General features: G+C 42.9%; 1 protein-coding gene across 1 annotated transcript in view; it reads left to right on the top strand.

The window, feature by feature from the left end:
- Positions 1–7286: 7286 nt before the first annotated feature.
- slco3a1a (solute carrier organic anion transporter family member 3A1a) overlaps positions 7287–22605 on the top strand; it is a 45773-nt gene continuing 30454 nt past the window's right edge. Inside the window, exons 1-2 of the mRNA XM_083763716.1 lie at positions 7287–7910; positions 14553–15015. Coding sequence (XP_083619842.1) covers positions 7755–7910; positions 14553–15015 — 619 coding nt within the window. The 5' untranslated portion in view covers positions 7287–7754. The remainder of the gene's footprint in view (positions 7911–14552; positions 15016–22605) is intronic.

The raw sequence follows: 22605 nt of genomic DNA, 5'->3' as shown, positions 1-22605 counted from the left end.
ACGGATACAGCGATCTCTGTAGAGGCATAAAAGGGACACATACAGACAGACAGGTATACAACGGGTATTGCATAACCGGGTGGGGCATACATTCCCAACGTCCACTAGCCTAACAGTATGGAGTGTGTTGTCATGCCATCAGCTGCAAAAGAATCAGTCGGCTCCATATACAGTATGGCCACAAAAGGGGGCATGCCCAAATCGCCCATATATGAGCATAATACTGACTAGAATTTCGCGGGCCTGCGGCCCGCTCATCCTAGCGCCATTCGATGTGTCGCAAATGGGAAGAAGGCAATAGCGGGAGGGCGATGCGAGTGCTGTACTGTACCCCTTTGTACTGTACTGTACTGTACTGTTATTAGTGTTGTTATTGTTGTTCTTCTTGTTGTTATTGTTGTTATTGTTATTGTTATTGTTATTATTAGTATCGTTATTGTGATTGTTATTATTACATGGATTATTGTTGTGATGTGAGCTTGTTTGTAAATGAGTGAGTTTACAGGTGACCATGTTGATACGACATGGGTACACCTTTTTGCTCACATGTTTTCACTTGTATATATAGATTGTGAGAAAGGGATGTCAGAAAGCCAAGCGTTGTCAGTTTACTCACAGCACAGCACAGCACCGTCACTCCTGTCACCTGTGGGTTGAGCTGCTTAACACGACACTGTCTGTCACTGTCTGTCTGAACACATCAACATACCTGCACATTTGCAAGTGATGCATCATGCTGGGACCTCTCTAAACGTCTGTTTCCTTCATTGTATTTCCTTCTCTTGTAACCGGCGGGGATGCGCTTTTGTTTCAAAACAAAATAATGTTGACAGTGACACACACACACACACACACAGTCACTGGTGACTTTGAATCAGTGGTGGGACCTTACTCTAAGGGTGGGACTGGGAAATGAATAATGCGCAGAAGAACTTGGCATCCGATGATTGTGGCGATGAGAGGTGCTGAGGTGGTGTGTGTGTGTGTGTGCTGGCTGGCTGACACCAGCACACCCTGGGTAAATAGTATGTGTAGTGCGCACGCTTGCACACACACACACACACACACACACACACACACACACACACACGGCTGTAGCTGATGTTTTTGTTGCCCTACTCACAACTATCTTCTGTCCCCCCGCCTCCCACACCTGCAAAATATGGACAGTGTTTTCCCTGACACCGACCCTTCTATAATGCAAGATCGCCAAAGTCTACTTCCCTGGGCTACACATACTTAGAAACCACCACGATATTAAAGTTAAAGTGAAACTGGTTATAATCACTGTGTGATAATAACAACATTTGGTCTGTGACTGTGGGGTGACAGACATACAGTCTGACATACAATAGGCTACACGTGTGCACAGTTAATAAACAATTACCTAATATGTCCAGAGTTCTTGAATTAACATAGTTGGTTTTTAACAGAAAGACAATGCCATAAATCAGTCAAAGTGAGTGACAGACTCAACAGTAGCACACAGCATGCAAGGCAGCGATGCATGCATGCAAACATGTTTCTCCAGCTGAGATTTAGGCCCAGATTTTGAAGATCTGTTTTACAATGGGGTAATACATAAATTGCCCTCGCTCTGCGCACAATGGTATTATGAAAGGCATATCGGCCCGTGTTGAACGCACTCGGCCCGTGTTGAACGCACACACATTATGGCATACGGTGTTCCTGAATATTTTAACATTGTGGGAGTGTCCATATGTTAATTATTTTCGCTTTGCGCAATTTGCTATTAAGCCCCTTGACCTAGAAACACTCAGCGCATAACGATTAGACGTGGGTCTGACCACCTCATAAACGCAACAAGCACTGTTTGATTTTACACTTGAGCGGCTCTGGGAGGCTGCTAGAGTGTTGCCATGTCTGTTTATTATAAGCGGCTTCTTTTTCTGTAAAGTTGCTTGTAAATATTGGTAGTTTGTGGTTGCTTTTCTTGTTTCTAAAGTGGTTATTTGGGCTTTTCTCCTAATGTTGTTTAAACCAGTGATCCTCACACAGCACATTCCCATGTCAAGGATCCCCAGATGAATGCATTTGCCCAACTAAGGACGGCTAATCCAAAAATTAAATAAAAAATTTCCAAGATTACTTTTGAAAATAGCAGATCTATAGCAGATCTATACCAGCTCACAATGCATCACATTCATTCATTAAAACTATGAACTCTGACTGCAGAACTTATAGAACATAACTGACTTATAGAACAGCCCAGAACAAGTCTGGCTGCCCTATTTTGTGCAACCTGTAATTTAGCGGTTTGTCTGGATGAGTCATTATTATGAAATTATTAGTAGTCAATGGACCATTGGTTGAGAAACAGTGGGATGTATACACACTGGGATGCATAGCAAGTGCAAGTGTTACAAAAGCATTAATCTTATAGCCCATATCCCCAGATTCCCCACCCAACACAACAGTGGTCCCCAGGTTGATTCTAAGGTGCTATTTACACGAGGATGGTGTTCATATAAAACGTCAAAATAAAGTATCGTTTGCTGCTGTCATTTAGACGAGAACCGTGTTCTCAGGAGGTGAAAACGCAACGAAGTGAAACCGCCTCCCAGAGTGGAAATCTTTGAGAACGCCGTTTCCTATGGTCTCCATATAAACAGGCAAAACGGTGAATCCGCAAAACTTATGACATCATGGCTCACGTTGGCTCACAGCGCATATGTTTATTACATTGATGCAGAGCAATATCATTATGATATAATGGAGTTCCTGAACAAGCCTCCCTCCTCGCCTACAAAGTGATGCTCATCAGCGATGTTGAATGTAAAACCATGATGTAAATAAAAAATCACACACGTGTGAACTGAGTGGTGCAATTCCCCCCCCCCCCCCCCCCCCCTCTCTCTCTCTCTCTCTCTCTCTGGCGCCCCCTACTGCTATTATTAAGTCACATACTCGTGCTCTCACAGACAGACACACACACACACACACACACACACACACACAAACAGGTACAAGGACATTGCAAGCTGGTTGTAGGAGTGGTTGCACCACTCAAAAAGCCTTGTGATAGATGGCAGCCGCGGCAGCAGCGTTTATTTAATACATATATATCATCCCGTGGCGCGCCCAGAGCAGTGTTGCACAGCTTGCGTCTTCTTCTTGTACGGGGGTGACCTGTCTAATTGGCAGCCCGTTATCGCCACCTAGCGACAGTATAGCATAATAGCACATTATATCATAACGTGTGCGTTCTCGTGTAAAGGGTAAGAAAAAATGAGAACGCAACGGGACTTTGACGTGTTATATGGAGATGGTCGCCGTCTAAAAGAGGCCTAAGTCAGGGTGGTGGTCCCTGGTTCACAATCAGTTGAAAACCCCTGCTTTAAGTGGACAAATACCTGCTGTTATGTTGTGGACTTACCGATGCGCTGTCACTCTTTTGCAGCTTATGGCTAACCTCATTTACACAATAATAGGCTACCTCACCTGCTGCTTTTTGTGCACAGCTTTGAGTGTCTGTGTACCACGAAATGTGTAGATTTGATTGGCTGAGCACGGAATCTGATGATGTATGATGGTAAGAGCGCCCCTCACTTCACACGAGTGTGATCTTTTTTTAGGGGCTCTACACCACACTAGCCTCTCCAACGTATGTCTTGATATTACGTCATATGGCATATGACTTTAGAGATGACTTAATGTTTGTTTAGAGCACTTTGTAAACAGTGGCAGCCAAGTCTATGGACTTTTTAATGTTTGTTCACAGCAGTAAACCTCATGTGACATCATGTGGGTCAATTAGGCACCCCTCACTTCACACAGACAAGTGTGATTTATTTTAGGGTGAGCCCCTTCAATGTCTGGCTTTTGAAATGACGTCATATGGCAGCCCACGTTATGACAGGATTTCACCCACTGACCTGTAAACCTGTGAAATGACAATTCTTAACTAATACTAACAATTTACACAATTTCTCTCTTTTGTAAAAGGTCCTCTAAACTCTAAAGCAATCCTTTAGAACAGCAAAAAATAACCCTATACTGTATAATCAAATAATGCCTAGAATAATAATTAGCACCCCCCACCCCACTCCCAACCTGCCAGCCCTTATTAACACTGCCACCTTTTGCAGGATCCGGACCATATGGCACACAACCCCAGCTACCAGTTTGGGCATAATCTAACAGATTGCCTTGTGATATTGTGATTTTGTCTCGCCTATATACACCTTTTTGACATTACCTGTTTTGAGTGTTTAATTGCACACACACACACACACGCACACGCACACACACACACACACTCACACACACCATAAAAACAAAATGTCCTGACAATAAAGAGTACATCTGAATCTAAACCAGACATTTCTGACTCAATATAACCAATAACAGGAAAGTTCTGCTGTATTGTTTGCATCCCTGCTTTTTCCTCCTGCTTTTCAGCCAATTTCCTAATGATTCCCAGAAGAAGGGTTGGGCTTCAATTCCATGCTCCAACCCTTTCAAATCCTATAAATAACTGAGACTTCAGAAGCTAGAACAGTTATACTCTGTATTAGATGTTTCCATTCATAGGCTACATTCCTGGCGTAGGTCTGATCCATTTCCACCCACCAACTTGTTCAACGTGATTCATGCCTAAACAAGTATGTACAGTACAGTAGTAACAAGTGCATACTGATACAGGCACACATTTTCAAATTCAGACCATAGATTCAGACATACAAACCCAGCAAAAGGCTGTTCGCTGGATGTGGTCCATATACCCGGGCAGTTGACCTTCACTTCTCATTTGTTTTAAATGAGTGACAATTCCTCTGAAATTACCTAATCTGTCAGTTTGGTAACTGAATATGCTGCATTTTGATTAGACTGGGTTAATCGTTAATCTGTGCTTGGCTATAGAATGCAGAAACGCTGGTTAAAGATCCTCGTTATAAAATCACTCATGGTGTATCTCCAAACATATTATTAAAGCAGAATTGAAACACTATAATAGTCTAGCCTCTAGGTAAGGTTGTAGTCATTAGCTATGGGCATGGGCAAATAACATTTTTTTCTTGTTATCTCAATCATGTAGAGAGAATCATGTGGAGAAAGAGGGAAATAGTGAATGACAGAGACGTACAATTTATAACCTTTTCTGACTCCTTTTCGAAAGGTTGGATAATTATTATTCAGGAATGGAATGCACTGAAGCACTGGAGCTGCCGCTTTGGAATAATAACCATCATTCACAAGCATGCACACACAGCCACACACCTGTTTATGTGTAAGTGAAGAACAGTACACACGTCTTTACTTACAAACAAACAAACAAACATTTTGAAACCAATACTTGATTAGATTTATATTTCTCATAACCTCCCAGTATAGGTTTGGATATTTAAATCCTAACCCATGACGGTTATAAGAAGTATTCGCCTCTGGTGGAGTTCCAGTTCCCTGATCGTCGGTACTGTATGCCCATCTGGCCATGTATGGACGTATCGGTCGGATCTGCAGTTCTGGACAACTGGATCACCATATGTCTATGGGCAGGGGCAGGGCAGTTTGGCCTTCTGTCCTTCAAAAATCACACTGAACTGAGCTGTGCAACTATACATTTATTGTAAGTTACTGTACTGTACAGTGCTCTGAACTGTATTGTAGTTCAGAGCAACTATACATTTATTGTTATAGTTACTGTACTGTGCTCTGTACTGTACTTTGATTATTTTTGGGGAAAAATGACAGAGTTACTGTGTGGGGGTCGGCCCAGTTCCGGCGAGCCTTCCCGTGTCCGAAACGGTAGAGAAATGACAAAGTTACCGTGTTGCAGTTTTCCGTGCACGTTTTCTGCACGTACACACAGAGCTGCATAATGGAGCGGAGGCACCGCTCAAAATGATATGCCCCTGAGGCTACAGTGACCTTGATGCCCCGTCCATGCTGCCCCAGCTGATTTCACAGTTCTCTCCTCTGTGTCTTTCCTGTAGTCTTCACAGCAGTGGCGTATTTACTGTAGGCTGGCCAAGTCCATTTGAAAAACACGACAAAAGAGACCAAACCTGAGAACTATTAGGCCATTGTGCGTAGCACGATGCTCACATTAGAATGCAAATTTCAGCCTTTGTGTCATGGGGTGCTAGGTGTGGGGGTCTGAGTGGACCCATCACTTGTAGCCTACTCGTCTGGCCAGTACAATCTCTCTGAAAACCTTGAGTGTTTCAGATTGTGCGGGGGGTGGGCTGCCCAAAATGTAATTCCTGGAAACGCCACTGCTTCACACAGACTGCATCCTGCTTCTGTAGAACAGGGCGTGAACCGTTTGTGGTCAGAGAAGGACAAATACAGCTGAACTAGGCCCTTACAAGAGCATAGATTCATTAGATTGCCAAAAAGGTGACCAGAAAAGGGGAAACAAAAAGGAAGATAAAAAATAGTTGCACAGTTGCAACTTGCAACTACTTGCATGTTGCAAGGTGTTGTGTGGCGAGTCATTGGTGGGGTTTTGGCTTTAGGTCATCTGCTGACGTGAAAAAAAGTCAGACACATGACAAACTAAACTAAACTAAAAAGAAAAAAATAAGCAGACAAAATTGTTGCACTACTGGAGCACTATATAATCATTTAAGCTGATACATTAAAAGCAATGATTAGCCTAGACTTAATTCTTAAACATTTTAAACAAAAACGTACACCCTAGGCCTATATATATATATGAAGAAGAAATTACTAGAAAATAGCTAAAATACTGCTATAGATAGGGGTACGAGTATCTTTGCATGGCTAGGCATGTTTGTGCGTGTCATCCATCTTCACTGACTTTTCACATCATCATCATCATATTCTTGTAATATATTGGCATCATCATTTAATTAGGCCCATCAAGGCAAAGGTAAATCGCATAGACTTTTGGTGCATGCTGCTGCACTGCACAGCGCCACAAGCCACTGCCGTGTGGCTTTCGTTGACTGCCTAGTAGTCGGTGAAGTCTATAGGCTTATCCCATAGCCCTAAAGAGACTTTCACTCTGTGATTGGGTAGTTCGTTGTTAAGGCAACCGCGGCAAATATTGTTCAAATTAAATCAAATCAAATGTGTAGTAGACTAGAAAGAATATAGATATTATTATATTGTTACCAAATATTCTGTGAGGAATAATTACACAGACATGTAGTAGCCTGGTTAGTCTAAAATAATGTAGCTCTTAGTAGTAGTAGTTGCTTGACAACCAACTAGCCAATCCTGGCGCCACCAATCAAACCCCTCAGGCAATGGGAACTAGACCCCGATACCTTATCGAAGAGGAATCTGGAGCGCACACAAGGCAGTCGTTCACACACTCAGTGTGCGTGTACCATTTGCCCATGGCGGTACAGAGCAGTGGCGCCGTGGCAAGCCTCTCCTCGGAATAATCGGAATTCGAGCAGAACCAACAACGTCTCCCCAGATCTATCAAGGAAAAGGCCGGGCAAATAATGCGTTTTGACAGAAAATCCGGCGCCTGTCATTCACTCGTGCCTTTGAGATTGAGAAGAACATCGTCAGGGAGTTCACACGTCCCTGTGCGTCGACGAGGGAGCAATGTTTATTCTTTCCAAGTCGTAGTTTATCATATGTAAAGAAAGAGAGGGTGTTGTGACGGACAATATTAGTGACAGTGATCGCAGCGCAAGGGCACCGAATGCTGTCTTCGGGAGGGACGCGGTAACACTGTCTTCCAGCCGGGTCATCTTCTCTCTGGTTTCGCGCAGTGCTTCAATCTGAAGTGCTGGAGCCGCTCTGCAAGGATGCAGGTGAAAAAGCACAGGGACTCGGACAGGAGCAGCGGAGACATACTCCAACAAGATGAACCCAGCAAAACCTCATGCTTCTCGAATATCAAGATATTTCTGATAGCGGAATGCGCCCTGATGTTGGCACAGGGCACGGTCGGAGCATACCTGGTGAGTAGATTATTACATAGACAGACAGACTGTTGGGGGGGGGGGGGGGCGCTTGAGTCTGCAGCCCCAAGTGTGTGCTGTAGGCAACTGCTCGCGAGACGTCGGTTTTATAAATCAAGTGGTGGGTGATACGATCATTATACACACATACTATGTCACTATCCTCCTACCAGTACCATGCAATGCTATACAAACACGGCCTTATTGGGATTTGGGTTCTGCTTGCATGATAGTTGCATGCATGCACCACATTGAGTAGGTAGTCATCAAAGTACGTGCAGCAGTCAGTACTGTGCGTGCAGCGTGTGACATAATGACACATTATAACAAGTAACCGGCTAGGTGGGCTTGTTGTGTTGCTGCGTCCACTGCCATGGTTGGCTCTCCCCCAACAGACAGCAGAGCGTTTCCATCGTTTGAATGAATAGCTCATTCTAATGTAATTACACGTGCAGTGATTCTGCAGCCTGCCATTAGCATCATTTGAAAATGTATTTATTTATTTATTTACTGCGGTATTAGACCAACAATGAACGGGTATCCTAAATGGGACATGCTGCATGCATATTTTTTTGTGTTGAGCTAGTAAAAGTATGATGATAATAGGTTAATAATAATAGTTTGGAAGATAGTAGCCTATAGGCCTATTGTAATTTAAGATTGTTTATTTCATATTCACATGGGAATTGACTCAAATTTGTATTTAGCATACTGAAATTGTGAATATTTACAGTAGCTTATCCACAATATAAAAGGTGAAATCTCAAGATAGGCTACATACAAGTTGCCTAAACATGTATTTTACTAAAACATGTCTAACATTTTGGAGAACAAGTTCATGCCGCCTTTTCATACAGGTAGCCTAATTTAATAGTTATATAGTGTTAACCATCACCAAGGTCAAGGGGCCATAAATTGCAATTCACAATGAAGAATTTAAGACTTTACCATTCAATTATATTTCCTTCCATTGTTTTATTATTTAGTTTTTCTGTATTCGCTGCTAGAATCATTGTCAATGACACCTCTGATGATGAACAAAACATTTTGACCTTTAGTAGCCTATACCTTTATGGATCGAATCTTAACAGTAACAGCAACCTGCAATACAACCTTTTCACAGTTCAGGTTAAACTCATAAAAACTTCACACGGGTGTTTATTTGTTCAGCCACTGTTTACTTTCTAAGAAACACTGTCTCTATTGAATGACAGTCAAATGGACTGAAGTGAAATAACATATTTGGAATGCGACATATACATTCTGTATGGAGCCTCAAGCTCTACCTAGGGCTGCCAGGGCAGCTTTTCAGTCAGAATGTCATCCTGCTGGAAGAGACACTTGCTCGTGAGAATGTAATAATTGATGTCTTGTAATACAGAAAAAGCACAGCAGCTGTGTTGTTTTGTTCATAACAGCCCTCCAATTTTGGCCACCTGTTCAAACATGCCAATTTGAAGAGTAAACTCCGGGCATGAGGTGAGGATTGCAAATGATGGGTGTGAGTGAGAGGAACAACACGATTTGCCTGGACAAACACATGAGGCTATTTGTTATGCTTTATCATTGCAAACACAACAGTGTTACCTTCAATGGAGCCCATTTTACATGGCCTGTGGTTCAGGGAGAGCCTTGTGCTGCGCCACATGAGCTATTGTTGTATCCATGATTGGATTGATGCGATTTACAGTAAGAGTGTGCAGGCCGTTAAGGGCCAAAACCCAAGTGCCACGGGGCGTGCTCTCCATTAGTGGCTTACAGCACAACTTACTCATCTTAGCAACAGAACCATCTTGTTGTTCTTGTTATTACTGGAAATGCCCACAGAAGAACCAGTTTAATGCATGGGATTGTTGAGTCCTGATTTGCGTAGATTGCGTTGTGTAATGTAAAAAGGGTCTTACCTGAGTGTTAATTTAACCACTTCCCAAATTCTGGCGATTTGGGAAGTGAACATTTTGCAAGAATAACCAAACATTCCTCAAAAATGGTATATTTACAAGCTATGTAAATGACATGTATGTAGTATGTACATGTTGCATTACAAACATGTTGTGATGTTGTAGATTGGATATGTTCAGGGAAGAGATTTGGTATGGGGGGGGGGATTTATTATAAATCCAGGCTAATTCATACTAGTCAAATCCTCACTGTTAATTCAACTCTTATGAAAGTGTAACCTCTAAGAATGTTTACAACTTTGGAATTAGATTAACACAGGATTTTATTCTGTGGCAATGTATAGTGATGTGGACTTTGTTTACACTGCAAGAGCTAAATCCTTTTTTTATAATCTTTTTAAATTCATACACTATAGAGCACCGAAGTCCTGACGTAACTCGCTCATCCCGACGATTCCCCTGGTTCGCGGAAGTAATTTCTCTATGGAGAATAACATGGGGTGATCTTAATATCGTCTACTATAAGCGTTGTGGTCCAAAAATAAACAAGCTGTCTCTGCGTTATTGTTAGGGAGGTGTCTCTGTATCGTTTGCAACAGTCAGTCACTCATATATGATACAGTCTGCTTCTAGCGAAAATCTAACTAATTCAGCAGCAGTAACATTAGCGTTTTCTCTCAGTCAGTTGTTTCTTCATATCCAAGAGTGAAGCGGCCGGGGTGACATGTTTATTTTTCAAACACAGTTGTTATATGAGGCGATCTAAAATCGCCTCAATGGGGATTTCAATGCAACTAAACAAATACATGAACCTGGGGACTGACGCCCTCTACTGAAAGTGACGTCAGACTTCGGTGCTCTATTGTCCTTCAGACAACTATCTTATTATTTGACTGTCACGATGGTACGACTATCAGATTATAAAATCTTTCACAAAGCAGGAAAGAACCTGAGGTGGATGTGGACTTTTGTTTGGAAAAAGTCTGTATTTATGTCTCAGGAAGCTGGAATTCAATGTGCTTATGCAGTAGACATTCTCCTGTTTACAGAAAGTATTTTGGAATGTATTTCGATTGCCAATGAAGGTGGTCTTACCTTCAGACCACACATTGTTAATCAAAACAACTGGAACAAATATTTTACTGGTTATGTAAGCACACAATAAATTGACAGTAGTTCTCAAATGACTGTTTAGAGCTGGATGGGTTCGTATTGGCAGTGGCACCTGTTTTATCTAACTACTTGCCTGTATAAGTCTGTTAAGCATGCATTCTCTAATTGTGTTGTTGTAGTCCTTTTTTCTTTTGCTCTTCAGACAAAAATCCAATGGATAGGCCAAAAATCTGAATTTAACATAGCATAAGATATAGTGGTTAAATCTCAAATCTTTTAAATAATGTATTTGGCCACAGTCCCACATCTGAAAATATTTTGACAGGTCCCCAATATCAGATTTGTGAAAATTATTCAAAATTGTTTAGATGGAGCTTGTAGATAGAACTTGTACCGTCATGTAGATAAAAAAGCCATTGTATGTATGAACAATGCTATGTTAACTAATTTAGCTGGGAACCCCCTCAGGACCCCTGGGGGTCCCCGGTCCGCTCTTTGAGAACCACTGGCAGATGTACAAACATACAGTATTTAATGTGGGAAAAGGGGGCTTGGCCCCCACAAATTAATTACACTGCTGAGCTCAGAGAAGTAGTTGACTACTGTGCGTCACACTGTCTGAGACCGGAGATAATGGAATTGGATCGGATTGGGTGGTAGCTCCCATCACTCTACTGTACTTTGGTGCACTGTTCAACAGTGAGTGTTATGCCTATAATTTATGCTACATCACGTGCCAAAATTGCCAATCTACAAGCTCACGAAGCATCGCATCCGCATTGCGAATCGGCTATTTATGTAATCATGCTTTAGCCGGCCGGCTGCTCAGGGGTGGCACAGTGGAAAAGTAGCTGCCCACCACTGCAGAGTCTAAAGCCCAAACCTCACCAGTTGCAACTCCTTGCAACTTGTCGCAATTCCTTTCAATAAAACAGTTTTAAGGTAAGCCACACCAATGCAACTCCTTGCAACTGCCATTGAGGATAATGGTTGCAACTTGCAACTAGTTGCATGTTGCAAGGACTTGCGTGGCGATCATTGGTGCATTTGGGCTTAAGGGTTTGAATCCACCGCGGTGCATCCGGCTTTGTCAAGCGTCTAGAAGGAAGTGTTTGGTGGGAGAGTAGGACGAAGGCTATACGTCCACCTTGTGGGGGCTTCTAACTGTCAGGTGAGCCAGTAGGTTACAACAGCAGTGACAACAGACAGAAATGTCTGTGGGGAGAAATCAATTGGCACTATAACTAAATCGGGGGGTTGGGGGCATACAGACGTTTCTACTGCCACAATGTTATGCTTCCCACACACACGGGCAGATGCAAAAGATAAAGATGCTCACAGACAGTGTATTTGTGTAGGCTAGACACGTGTAATGATTAGTCAACACTAGTTTTATTTTATTTCTAAGTCTACTTATAGGACGTTAACATCACATTTGAGTTCTTTTTGAATTCCTGTCAGATTTCTCTATATAACTGTCTCAGCTGTTGGTGCGCTGCGTGCGCAAATGCGCCTTGCATGCCTTTGATCTACGGCGCAGAAAACATTTTGACGACGTATGCGCACCGGCGCATCGTTTGTGTGCCCCCCTGATTATTAATAACATCTAAACATGTAAACACAAAAAAAAAAAAACAAAGAAAAAAAAAAAAACGAATGGTTCAAGCCCATTAATTAAGATTCGAGTGCCAACCCTACCCCTAACGAGCGAACGTTCAAATCCCGAATGTCCGAGGACAGCCGTGCGGGGGGTACTGGCCCTCTCTGCACAGAGCTCAAGCCATAGTACAATATGGTGTCAACTGGTTGCTTTTGGTTGGCATTTGTTCTGAGGATGAGAGGGATATGAGAGTGTTTTAAGGCCAACTCTCCATGGTTCCAGGAATGTTTGATCTGGGAAGCCACGTTGTCTAGTCTACTAGTAGATGCTGCTGTAGAAGCTTGGATTGAACTCTTTCTTTTCCCCCTCTTGCATGGCTGTTTGATTAATAGCTTTATTGAATAAAAATTAAAAAAAAGTACAGCTGAACAAAATCATTTGCATACAAAACCTCTAAACATTCCGTGAGTCGGCATAATCAATCTCCCATTCTGCTGAGCGACTCAAGATTTAACATTTTGATGACAATGGCATTTGTGAGATGGGAGACAGAAATGGGATAATGCTCAAAGGTGCATTCAAAATTGTGGATTCACAAATTCACAGATACCCTTTTTTATGACCAATCACCCACTATAACCATTATATCACAAACATATGTAGTTCTGGAAAAACAACAACAAAAAACATGTTTTTATTATTTATGTCCTATAGGCTACATATACATCTGTGTCTGTGATGGGGGACTGTGATAATCAGTACATGGGTGTACTGTGTCTCCAGACTCTGGAGACACAGAGCCCATGTACTGATTGGATGGTCTGTTAAAGTGGGATCCTCTGGAGTCCAGAGGATCCCACTTTAACAGACCTCAGTTAGAGTGGGATCCTATGGGGAAACACAATGCCTACCTGGGGGGCTTTGTGTTTGGACCATGGACCTCACACACCCCGAGGTACCAGGGCTATCTGTGGGCGCTTGGGGTAGGAAGCTCAAAACAAGAGTCTGTAGCAACAGCAGAACAAGTTGATTTTTCACAAGCACAACGCTCAAATTGCATGTTCCTTACAAATTGGGCACCATTTAAAAGGCCAATAAACAGGTTTTCCAATGGTATAAAAGTTATTGCCAAAAATCATTGTTACAACAGAAACATTATCTACCAAACACAAATTTCTGCGGTGGTACAGTGCCTAGAAAACACGTCCTGTCTGATTGGGGTTCAAGCCAACCAACCAAGCCCAACATAGCCTGGTGGGAATTGCCAGGGTAATGGAAAATAGTATGAGAATTGTTCAGACATTGTGATACACATGGGCACAGTTTGTTCCCAGATATGATATCACACGACACACGACACACGTCACATATCATATCACACGACACACGTTTAATCACGTCCAACTATGGCTGATCAGTGATCACCACCAGGGGCACCTAAATAAACGATAGTATTTGTGTTCTCCGTTTAAATCAGAAGTTATGATGCCCCCACCTATTTCAAAGAACAGAACAGGAAAAAGAGTGCTTGTGGTAGGCAGTCCAGTAAAGAGCTGTGGGAGTAAATGTCGCAGTGCCTTGGTTAATCAGAAACAGAGCAGTGGATCCTGAAGGGGAATGCCTCTTGGCAGGCAGGAGGTTTTAACTCAACCACAATGTGGAACATTTGAATAGTGCTGTGAGTCAGTATATTCCAAAGGAAAAAATAATTTAAGGGCTTGTTCTCAATATTGTGGCATTTTCATGCAATGTGAAGCTCATCTCCTCAGGTCGAAACCTATTCACATCATGCCACCAGATGTGAAATGCCTTTTGAGAGGGAAAACAAAAAGTTATACTTAACCTTACATTACCTGCAGTGTGTAAACGTTCATTATTTAACTGATTCTAAAATAAAGGGATATCTTTGGGTTTCTGTGCCTTGTTTCCTGTTGGTTTTGCATCGAGTTGTATTTTCACTCCATTTAGTCCATTGAACATCCCATGCCCCGAATAACTGCATCATTATTGTTTTTTAATTTCTTCTAGGTGAGCGTTCTGACCACCCTGGAGCGACGGTTCAACCTAAAGAGTGCTGACATCGGGGTGATTGCCAGCAGCTTTGAGATTGGTAACCTGGCTCTCATCCTGTTTGTCAGTTACTTTGGGGCCAAAGCCCATCGGCCACGGCTGATTGGCTGCGGGGGCATCGTCATGGCCCTCGGCGCCCTCCTCTCAGCTTTGCCGGAGTTCCTAACGAAGCAGTATGAGTATACAGAGATCATGTGGCGGACTGATTCCCTTAGCCGCGATGTCTGCTCCAACACCAGCAGCCAAGCGGCGCAGCAGGCAGAGAACAAACTTTGTGCCAACAAGGCCAACACCAACATGATGTACCTCCTGCTTATTGGAGCCCAAGTACTGCTGGGGATCGGGGCCACCCCAGTGCAGCCCCTGGGCGTGTCTTACATCGATGATCATGTGAAGAAGAAAGACTCGTCACTCTATATAGGTGAGCCATTCCCTACAGGCTACAGCCAGATAAAGTAAAAGGGGGACAAAAACAAGGCAAATGGATGGCTATCACACTGGCATTTAAAAATCTATTTGTTACAGCACTCTTATTTCATAAGGTAGTTACATCAAACAGAAACATCACAGCCAAGTCTGCAGTGTTAATTTAACTCTGGATTCATTTAGGTGTTTACACACAGAGCGTTTATGTTGTGCAATTAATTCAAATTACTTGAAACTGCTATTTTGACATGAGAACATCCACGCAGAACGTGAATGTAACAAGGTAATAAAGCAATCTGTCATCATTTTTCAACGCTAGGTCTATTTTTTTTTAACCGCAAACATCACCAAATGATAGTTCGATGTGTCCTTTTGTAAATTTCGTCAATCTGAGTTACGGGTTTATTTGTGTCAATCTTATTGTTTATACTCTCCGAGTTAATGAACACTGCAGATTTTACTGCGTTTTTATGCTGTCCATTCACAGCCAGCAGGTGCAGTGCATGTGCATGTCACTGTGTGTGTGTGTGTGTATGTGTGTGTGTGTGTGTGTGTGTGTGTGTGTGTGTGTGTGTGTGTGTGTGTGTGTGTGTGTGTGTGTGTGTGTGTGTGTGTGTGTGTGTGTGTGTGTGTCCTGTATTGTAATTGTACAGTACCCTGCTTCCTTTTGTCTCTGCACTTTTTTGTCCATGTGACTGCCAGGTGAGCAGATCTAGCAGCTTTTTAATCTCCATTACGATGCTTCTGTTGGCAAGCGGGACAGATAGGGGTTAAATATCTCTACTCCCCTCAATCCCCTCTCAAAGGCAAGATGCTGCTGATGTGGCTTTTCAGGGCTTAAAGGTGCATTCAAAGCACTTTCTGGCCAGATTCAAATATTATACTGTGATTGCTGGGGATATGTCTATGGTTTGCTGTCGTTGGCTGAATCTTGGAGCCTCTTTTGATATTTCTATCCCATTTTGTAGTTTGTAGTAGTTTTACTAAATCACTTGGATCAGCTACATTGGTCCTCCTTTACCTCATCCACAAATGTTGCACGAAGGCTTAATTTCCTCCAAAACATCAAACTATACCCCTGTACGAGAATTACTTTGCCATTAAGCCATACACCATATGCAATGCATAACATTACGTGAAAGAAACTTGCTTTGAAGATCTGTCGTCAAGGTGACAAAGGATCACATGATCCAACGCATAAGTGGCTTGTGCAGCCTTTCTTTCATTCATTTTTCTTGTTAACGAGGGGGCTGTTAGAAAAGCAAGCCTCGGCCACAATTCCATATAATGGCTTTACTTGTCTGCAGGGAACCTGGCTGCAATTTGTTGTCCAAACCATAGTGCACCTGCCTTTGATGGGAAGAAACGAGGTGTGTCAGACAGTGTTATGTGTGTGTGAAAGAGCATATAATAGACAATGAGTTCAGAGACTGATTTAAGCCTAAACCTATACCGTACTTTGTGTATGGCTGCATTGCTTCAGCTTGCCAAAATCTTCAATGCCGAAGCAATGCAAAGTGTAAGTTTAATTGAACACACATACATGTCGTACACACATCACAGTTTTTATTCGGGGCGGCAGCGGTGGCTCAGGGGTAGAGTGCCTGGATGGTAACCGTAAGGTTGCCAGTTCGAACCCGGGCTCCCCCAGAGTTACTGTCGAAGTGTCCTTGAGCAAGACACTGAACCCCTAATTGCTCCCGATGTGCTAGTTGGTGCCTTGCATGGTTTCCGCTGCCATCGGTGTATGAATAGGTGAATGTAATGCACAATCTCTGTAAAGCGCCTTGGATAAAGGCGCTATATAAATGCACCATTTACCATTTATTCACATTTCACACAGCTGCATGCATACAGCAGTCAAATACAGATGTGACCTGATGACAGAGGCAGCAGCAGTATTATCACAGGGCCAAATCTAACTGGTCCTAATCACTTAAAATAAAAAATATATATATTAAGCTACAACAGCATGCTCTGCTTTGCCCATAAACCTTTGCCACCACCCACAGTGCCTTGTTCATCGTGTACAGTAGAATGCTGACTCGCGCTGACTGAAGTTTGGCAAGGGTGGAGATTTGGTCCTGTCCTCCTCTGATAAGCTACAAGGAGAGCTGGAGAAACAAACAACCGGCGAGGAGTGACAAACAATGTGGTATTGAGTTGTGCTCAGCTGATCGTTCTAATCCCCATGCTGCAAGGCGTGTCATGTGCCCACTGCAGCCATGAATGAATGGAGTAGATTGTCTGAATTTCTGTAAGATTTCTTTTCACTTGCCGATAATGTATTCTGATTATTCATCCCTGTGCACACACACCCGGTTCCACATTGTTGCAGCTTTGGGGCCAAGTTGTGTTTGTGCAAGCGTGGTCATTGCTTAAATTGTTTGCTTGTTTCCTGTAGACTTTTTTAAGACCAGCTTTCTCTTAGGTCTGCAGGGCATGCCACTGGTTATATTCTCATTCATTATTCATGTAAAAGAAAACAACGCTGAAAGGTGGTGTTATAATTTTAATTTAAAAAATAAAAATAGACTGGTGGTGATGCTTAAAAGGCTCCTCTAAAGTTTATTGCTGTTCGTTAACGTTTCGATCTCGATTTTCATCAGGACATATAAAGAGCTTTTTAAGCATCACCAGTGTGCAGACCTTTTCTTTTTGATATTTCCGTTTGTCTTGCACCTGGGCCACGGATGTGCGTGCACTACCTTCGTCAAGCTTCATTTTGATTTTACACTGAACTTATGGGTATTTCGATTCAAAAGGCCCAATATTAAAGTTACAGTGATTTTCACCCCCAGAGACCACCCTTCTTTAGAAGCTCTAGAAAGCTCTTCTCGTTCCATTTTTGTTTATATTCCTCCCGATAATTGGAGAGCTCCGATGATTGGAGAGGGCTTGACAGGGAATGCTGACATGTTGGAAGAGGTATAGTAAGAAATAAATGAGAGAGGGGATGACTGGCAGAAAGGGTGAAATTCAACCGTAGCACATGATACTCAGAAAGGGAGAAGACAGACGTGAAGACAAACGTGAAAAGGAAAGCTTCCTCTGCGATGTGTCACTATGAGCAATCTCCAACTGTGACATTGCCGGATTATGACTGTGGCGCTACTGTACGTGTTGCTGAAGCATGAATATTCAGCCACAGCTCTGAGGACCACTTATGCACACGGCGCACAGCATTTTGGAGCCCAGGTTTTTGAAGTGAAGACACAATTAAATGTGTGATGGTACCGTGTCGTTTTTGGGAGATCAAAGTGGAGATCAAAAACATCACCTTTGCTTTCCCATTACAATACTTGTCCTGTGGGTATAGCTGATGTCGCCTGACTCGCCTCCCCCTTATGTTGTATCAAGATGTTGGCTGCTACTGCTGCTGATGTCAGTGTATATTTCCCCCCAGCCAAGTGTTATTGTTATAATTAGTCAGTGAGCTAAATGTTCAGGTAATGGGTGCATGACATCAGAGGAGGTAGGGCCCGCCCTGTTATAGTAATGTGTGGTGAGAGAGAGGGAGAGCAGAGAGCCTTGGAGAAGAGCCATAATTACAGAGCAGGGCAGGAATGCCAACCAGCCAGCCAAGAGGTGGGCTGGTGTGGCCATGCATACCACACACAGCACTGTGGAAAACAACTCACTTTTCCATATAGTAAAATCCTTTGTGTTAATTTTACTCTGTACAGTACATGTCTGTAAAGTACACTCTCAGAGTTACAAATGGATAAATGAATACTGAGGATTTTACTGTGCAGAGGCCCAGGGCTGTAGCTGTCTGCCTCTGTCACCACCAGACGCGCCTTGCTGCTGTTTAAACAGCAGGAAGACAAGTTTAAACAGTGTCTTTTCAGTCTGCGTCCTCCTCGTGTGTGAAGACCTTTTATAGAAACAATTTCCAACTACCATATGTTCACTACAGAACATGACTTTTCTTTGTTTTAGTAGTAGATATTTTGGATCTCCTGCTTGTAAAGTTGTGTGTTTTCTAGAAATACCGGTAGGCTAAAATGTCACGCTCATTATCACCGTAAACACATTGCTTCATATTCAAAACGATGCCAGATTTAAGCAACAACTGCATAGTGTTGTATCCTACGTCTAGATGTAGGCAATCATGTAGGATTGTAGGGCCAAAGGAAACAAACCATTGGTGAGTTTGCGTCAACAGGATTTCCACGCCCACTCACAGTTCCTGACCTTTCAATAGCCAAAGCTAAATATGTCCCTTCCCACAGGGCCCTGGCTTGCAAAAATATACTGCACAGGACATGCATGTACAGAGCAGAGCTTAAAAGTGACGTTGTACCGTGCACATGGTGGAAACCCCGCCTGCTAGTCTCACGAAGTCCCATGGCCTTGGGCCTCTAGCATTTGAAAGATCAATAGAGACGTCATTTAGGCCTACAGTATGGTGGTATACACTATACAGTCTTCACCATGCATACAGAAGGGTTTTGGAATACATACTGTAACCTTTTACAAAGCATACGTTTTTATTTTATTTAACCACTTTCAACTATCCCTATTTTGGGCATGTCATTATAGGTGACCATTTATTTAAATTGTTCAAAAATAGCAGATCCGTCAAGCTACAAGCATGGATATTTTCGCTGTTTCGTTGTACAAAATAGTACAAAATAATTAATAAAATGGAGATTTTAAAAAATATATAAATACCAGTAAGACGCCTGAGGGCGTGCACGCATCCGCCTCTTTGACGGCAGACTGCTGAGTGTAAAGGGTTTGATGAGGTCAGATCAACACAGGCCTGGCCTGTGCTGGACTTGCTATAGTGACAGTCCCCAGTGCCTCCCCAGTGCCCACCGCGAAAAATCCTGCTTGGGGCACCAGAACTCTAGTTTTTGCCGGCTGCCGGGCACGGCTGCACTAATAACTTTGGGGCAGGCCCATCTAGAGTTTGAATGGACAGGTTGGCCTGTTGAGAACTCTAGTTTTCGCCGGCTGCCGGGTGCGGCTGCACTAATAACTTTGGGGCAGGCCCGTCTAGAGTTTGAAATTTGAATGGACAGGTATCAGTCAAAAGGGAGACATCGAAGAGAAAGGATGGATGAGAAAGGATCAACATATGGAATGTCAGAACAGGTTCAGAAATATATCCATATATGGAGATCTAAGTGTTTGAGGTCAGGTGTAGAGTTGCTGACCAATAGTGATGACATCAGGGATCTCCATACAGTATATGGGCTTAACCCATTTTGGCCTGAGGCCGATTCTAAAAACGCCTCTAAATCCTGACCTAAGTTTTCTGAAAAACTTAAACAAATATTTATATAGCAGCATTTTTTAAACCCAAAATGGGTTCCCGTTCCTGAAGGGGTAACACCAAAAGTGGTAGAATTTTGCAAAAAATATATATGTTAACCGTCTTCCTGCCATTGCCGAAGCCCTTCGGCAATTGAAGCATTAATTTGATATTAACGCTTGCTGCCATTGCCGAAGCCCTTCGGCAATTGCACTTTTATAGTGCATATGATTGATCAAGCCATAATGCTACTCACGTTAGCCGGTTAGCTAGCAGTGTTGTTAGCACTGCACTGGATCGTTCATATTAATTCACCGTCACCATAAGAATCCATTCTATCCGTTTCTTTCAATCGCCTGTATCTCCTATTCCTTGTCCCAGATGGCATTTTTGGTCAAAATAGCGTTTCTTTGACGGCACGAGCCGACGTTGTGGATGGCTAAAATGTACCGGCATTGATTCGATCATGTAAACAAAGGTTGTCTTGGCAACGTAAAGCTGGCAGGGATAAGCTCACTTCCGGTTGAGGCAAAATGTGGCTTTTCAAAATAAGAGCTCAAATTAAAAAAATGCTGGCATGAATTAGGTCCTAATTTCTCAATAAATGGCAGCAGTAAAAGGGTTAATGACGTAAAGAAGATTCAGAACACTTTCCTGGGGGTCTTTATGTGTGTAATATGTGCTTTTAGATATTTTAGATTTTAGCAGTGAGCTCAGTGTCTCTGATATCATCGAAACTGGGCTCACTTACTTCCTGGACTACATGTTGTCTCAGTTAGACAGCCCTCCCCGTATCCACAAGGAGGAGCAGTGCATTATGGGAATTGTAGTCCAGGAAAGAAGTGAGCCCAGTGTCGATGACATCAGAGACACTGCTAAAATCAAAAATATCTAAAACCACGTATTACACACATAAAGCCCCCCAGGAAAGTGTTCTAAATCTTCTAAACGTCATTACCTTATATATACTTTTGCAAAAAGGGTGAAGTGTCCCTTTAACTGCGACAGCAGGTCGCATATACTATGACATCAGGGTCTCCACATCTCCATCCCTGATGACATGATGTCACGAGACCTGGGCACCATATATGGTGCTTGACACACTGTGAAATGCTCGATTCCATAGTTAACTGCGACCTCTGGTAGATAAAATATAAAATAGAGGAAAAAAAGGAAAAAAGCTAAAACCATAAACAGACACACCTCTGTTGGTGTACATTGTGAGGCCTAACTGTACCAATGACAGCTGTCTCAGGCCTGAAGAAAGCAGCAGCTCTGAAGAATGCACTGTCTGTTCCAGGCGATGGAGTGCCATAGAGTTTTACTGGCCAATACAAAGCAGCAGCTGACACACACTCACACAGGCATTTGCACATATGCTAGCACGCACACACACACACTTCCACAGTCAGACACAATCCATTCCACCCATGCAAAAGCACACACACACACACACACACACACACACACACACACGCACACACATTATTGCAAAGTGTATAGCCAAAGTAGGAATGACAGGCTCGCTGTGGGGAAAAACAAAGATACTTCTTATTGTGGGCTGGAAGATAAGTGCCCATACCTAGAGAATTAAAAGACTCCAATGGGCCTTTCACTTATTTATTGTTTGAAGGTCTAAACAATATTATGTCACGGTAAAATAAATTATTCAGACATTCTGCAACATATGGTATAAGCAGCCTAGCGTCTGAAGACAGTTTTGCACTTGCTAGTCTCAGTGCTGGATTTTTAGACCACACCGTTGTGTACTGCATTGGCCCTTTGGATTATAGCAAAAAATTTAATTGTGTATTTGATCAAATCATGCTCAGTAATCTCATTGAAGAATGCGACTCGAGCATCAGGTCGATTTGACAAAGCGATGGCAATAGTTTGCCATGGCTGGCAAAGGCCTCGGAGCAATTCTTGAGGGACCTGTCAGCATTCCTGTTAAAATGCCCCGACTCCAAACAGTCCATACAGTTGGGCGTGTTTATATAAGCTACTTAAACTCAGCGCATGTTAATGTCATCTTGAAGGATTAGACTCTAAATGGGTTTTTCCATCCCGGCCATAAGCTGCATGCTGAGTGTGCCTAGCAACACCCAGTTTGTTTTATTTCAAGACAATCAACGACATCATCACATCTCTAAATTGTGTGTGTGTGCGTGCACGCGCGTGCATGTGTGTGTGTGTCCTCACTAGTATTCTAGCGCTCTACCGCTCCCAGATTGCCCCAGAGACACTAAACAGTGTGGGCTTGTATGGTGGCGTGGACACAGTGGCTGCACTCAGCCAGGCTGCTATTGTTGGTACTGCGGG

The sequence above is a fragment of the Protomyctophum parallelum genome, assembly GCF_964188405.1.
Source record: "Protomyctophum parallelum genome assembly, chromosome: 4".
Lineage (NCBI taxonomy): Eukaryota > Metazoa > Chordata > Actinopteri > Myctophiformes > Myctophidae > Protomyctophum > Protomyctophum parallelum.
The sequence above is the reverse complement of the archived record's forward strand: the minus strand, read 5'-3'. Positions and strand labels throughout refer to the sequence as shown.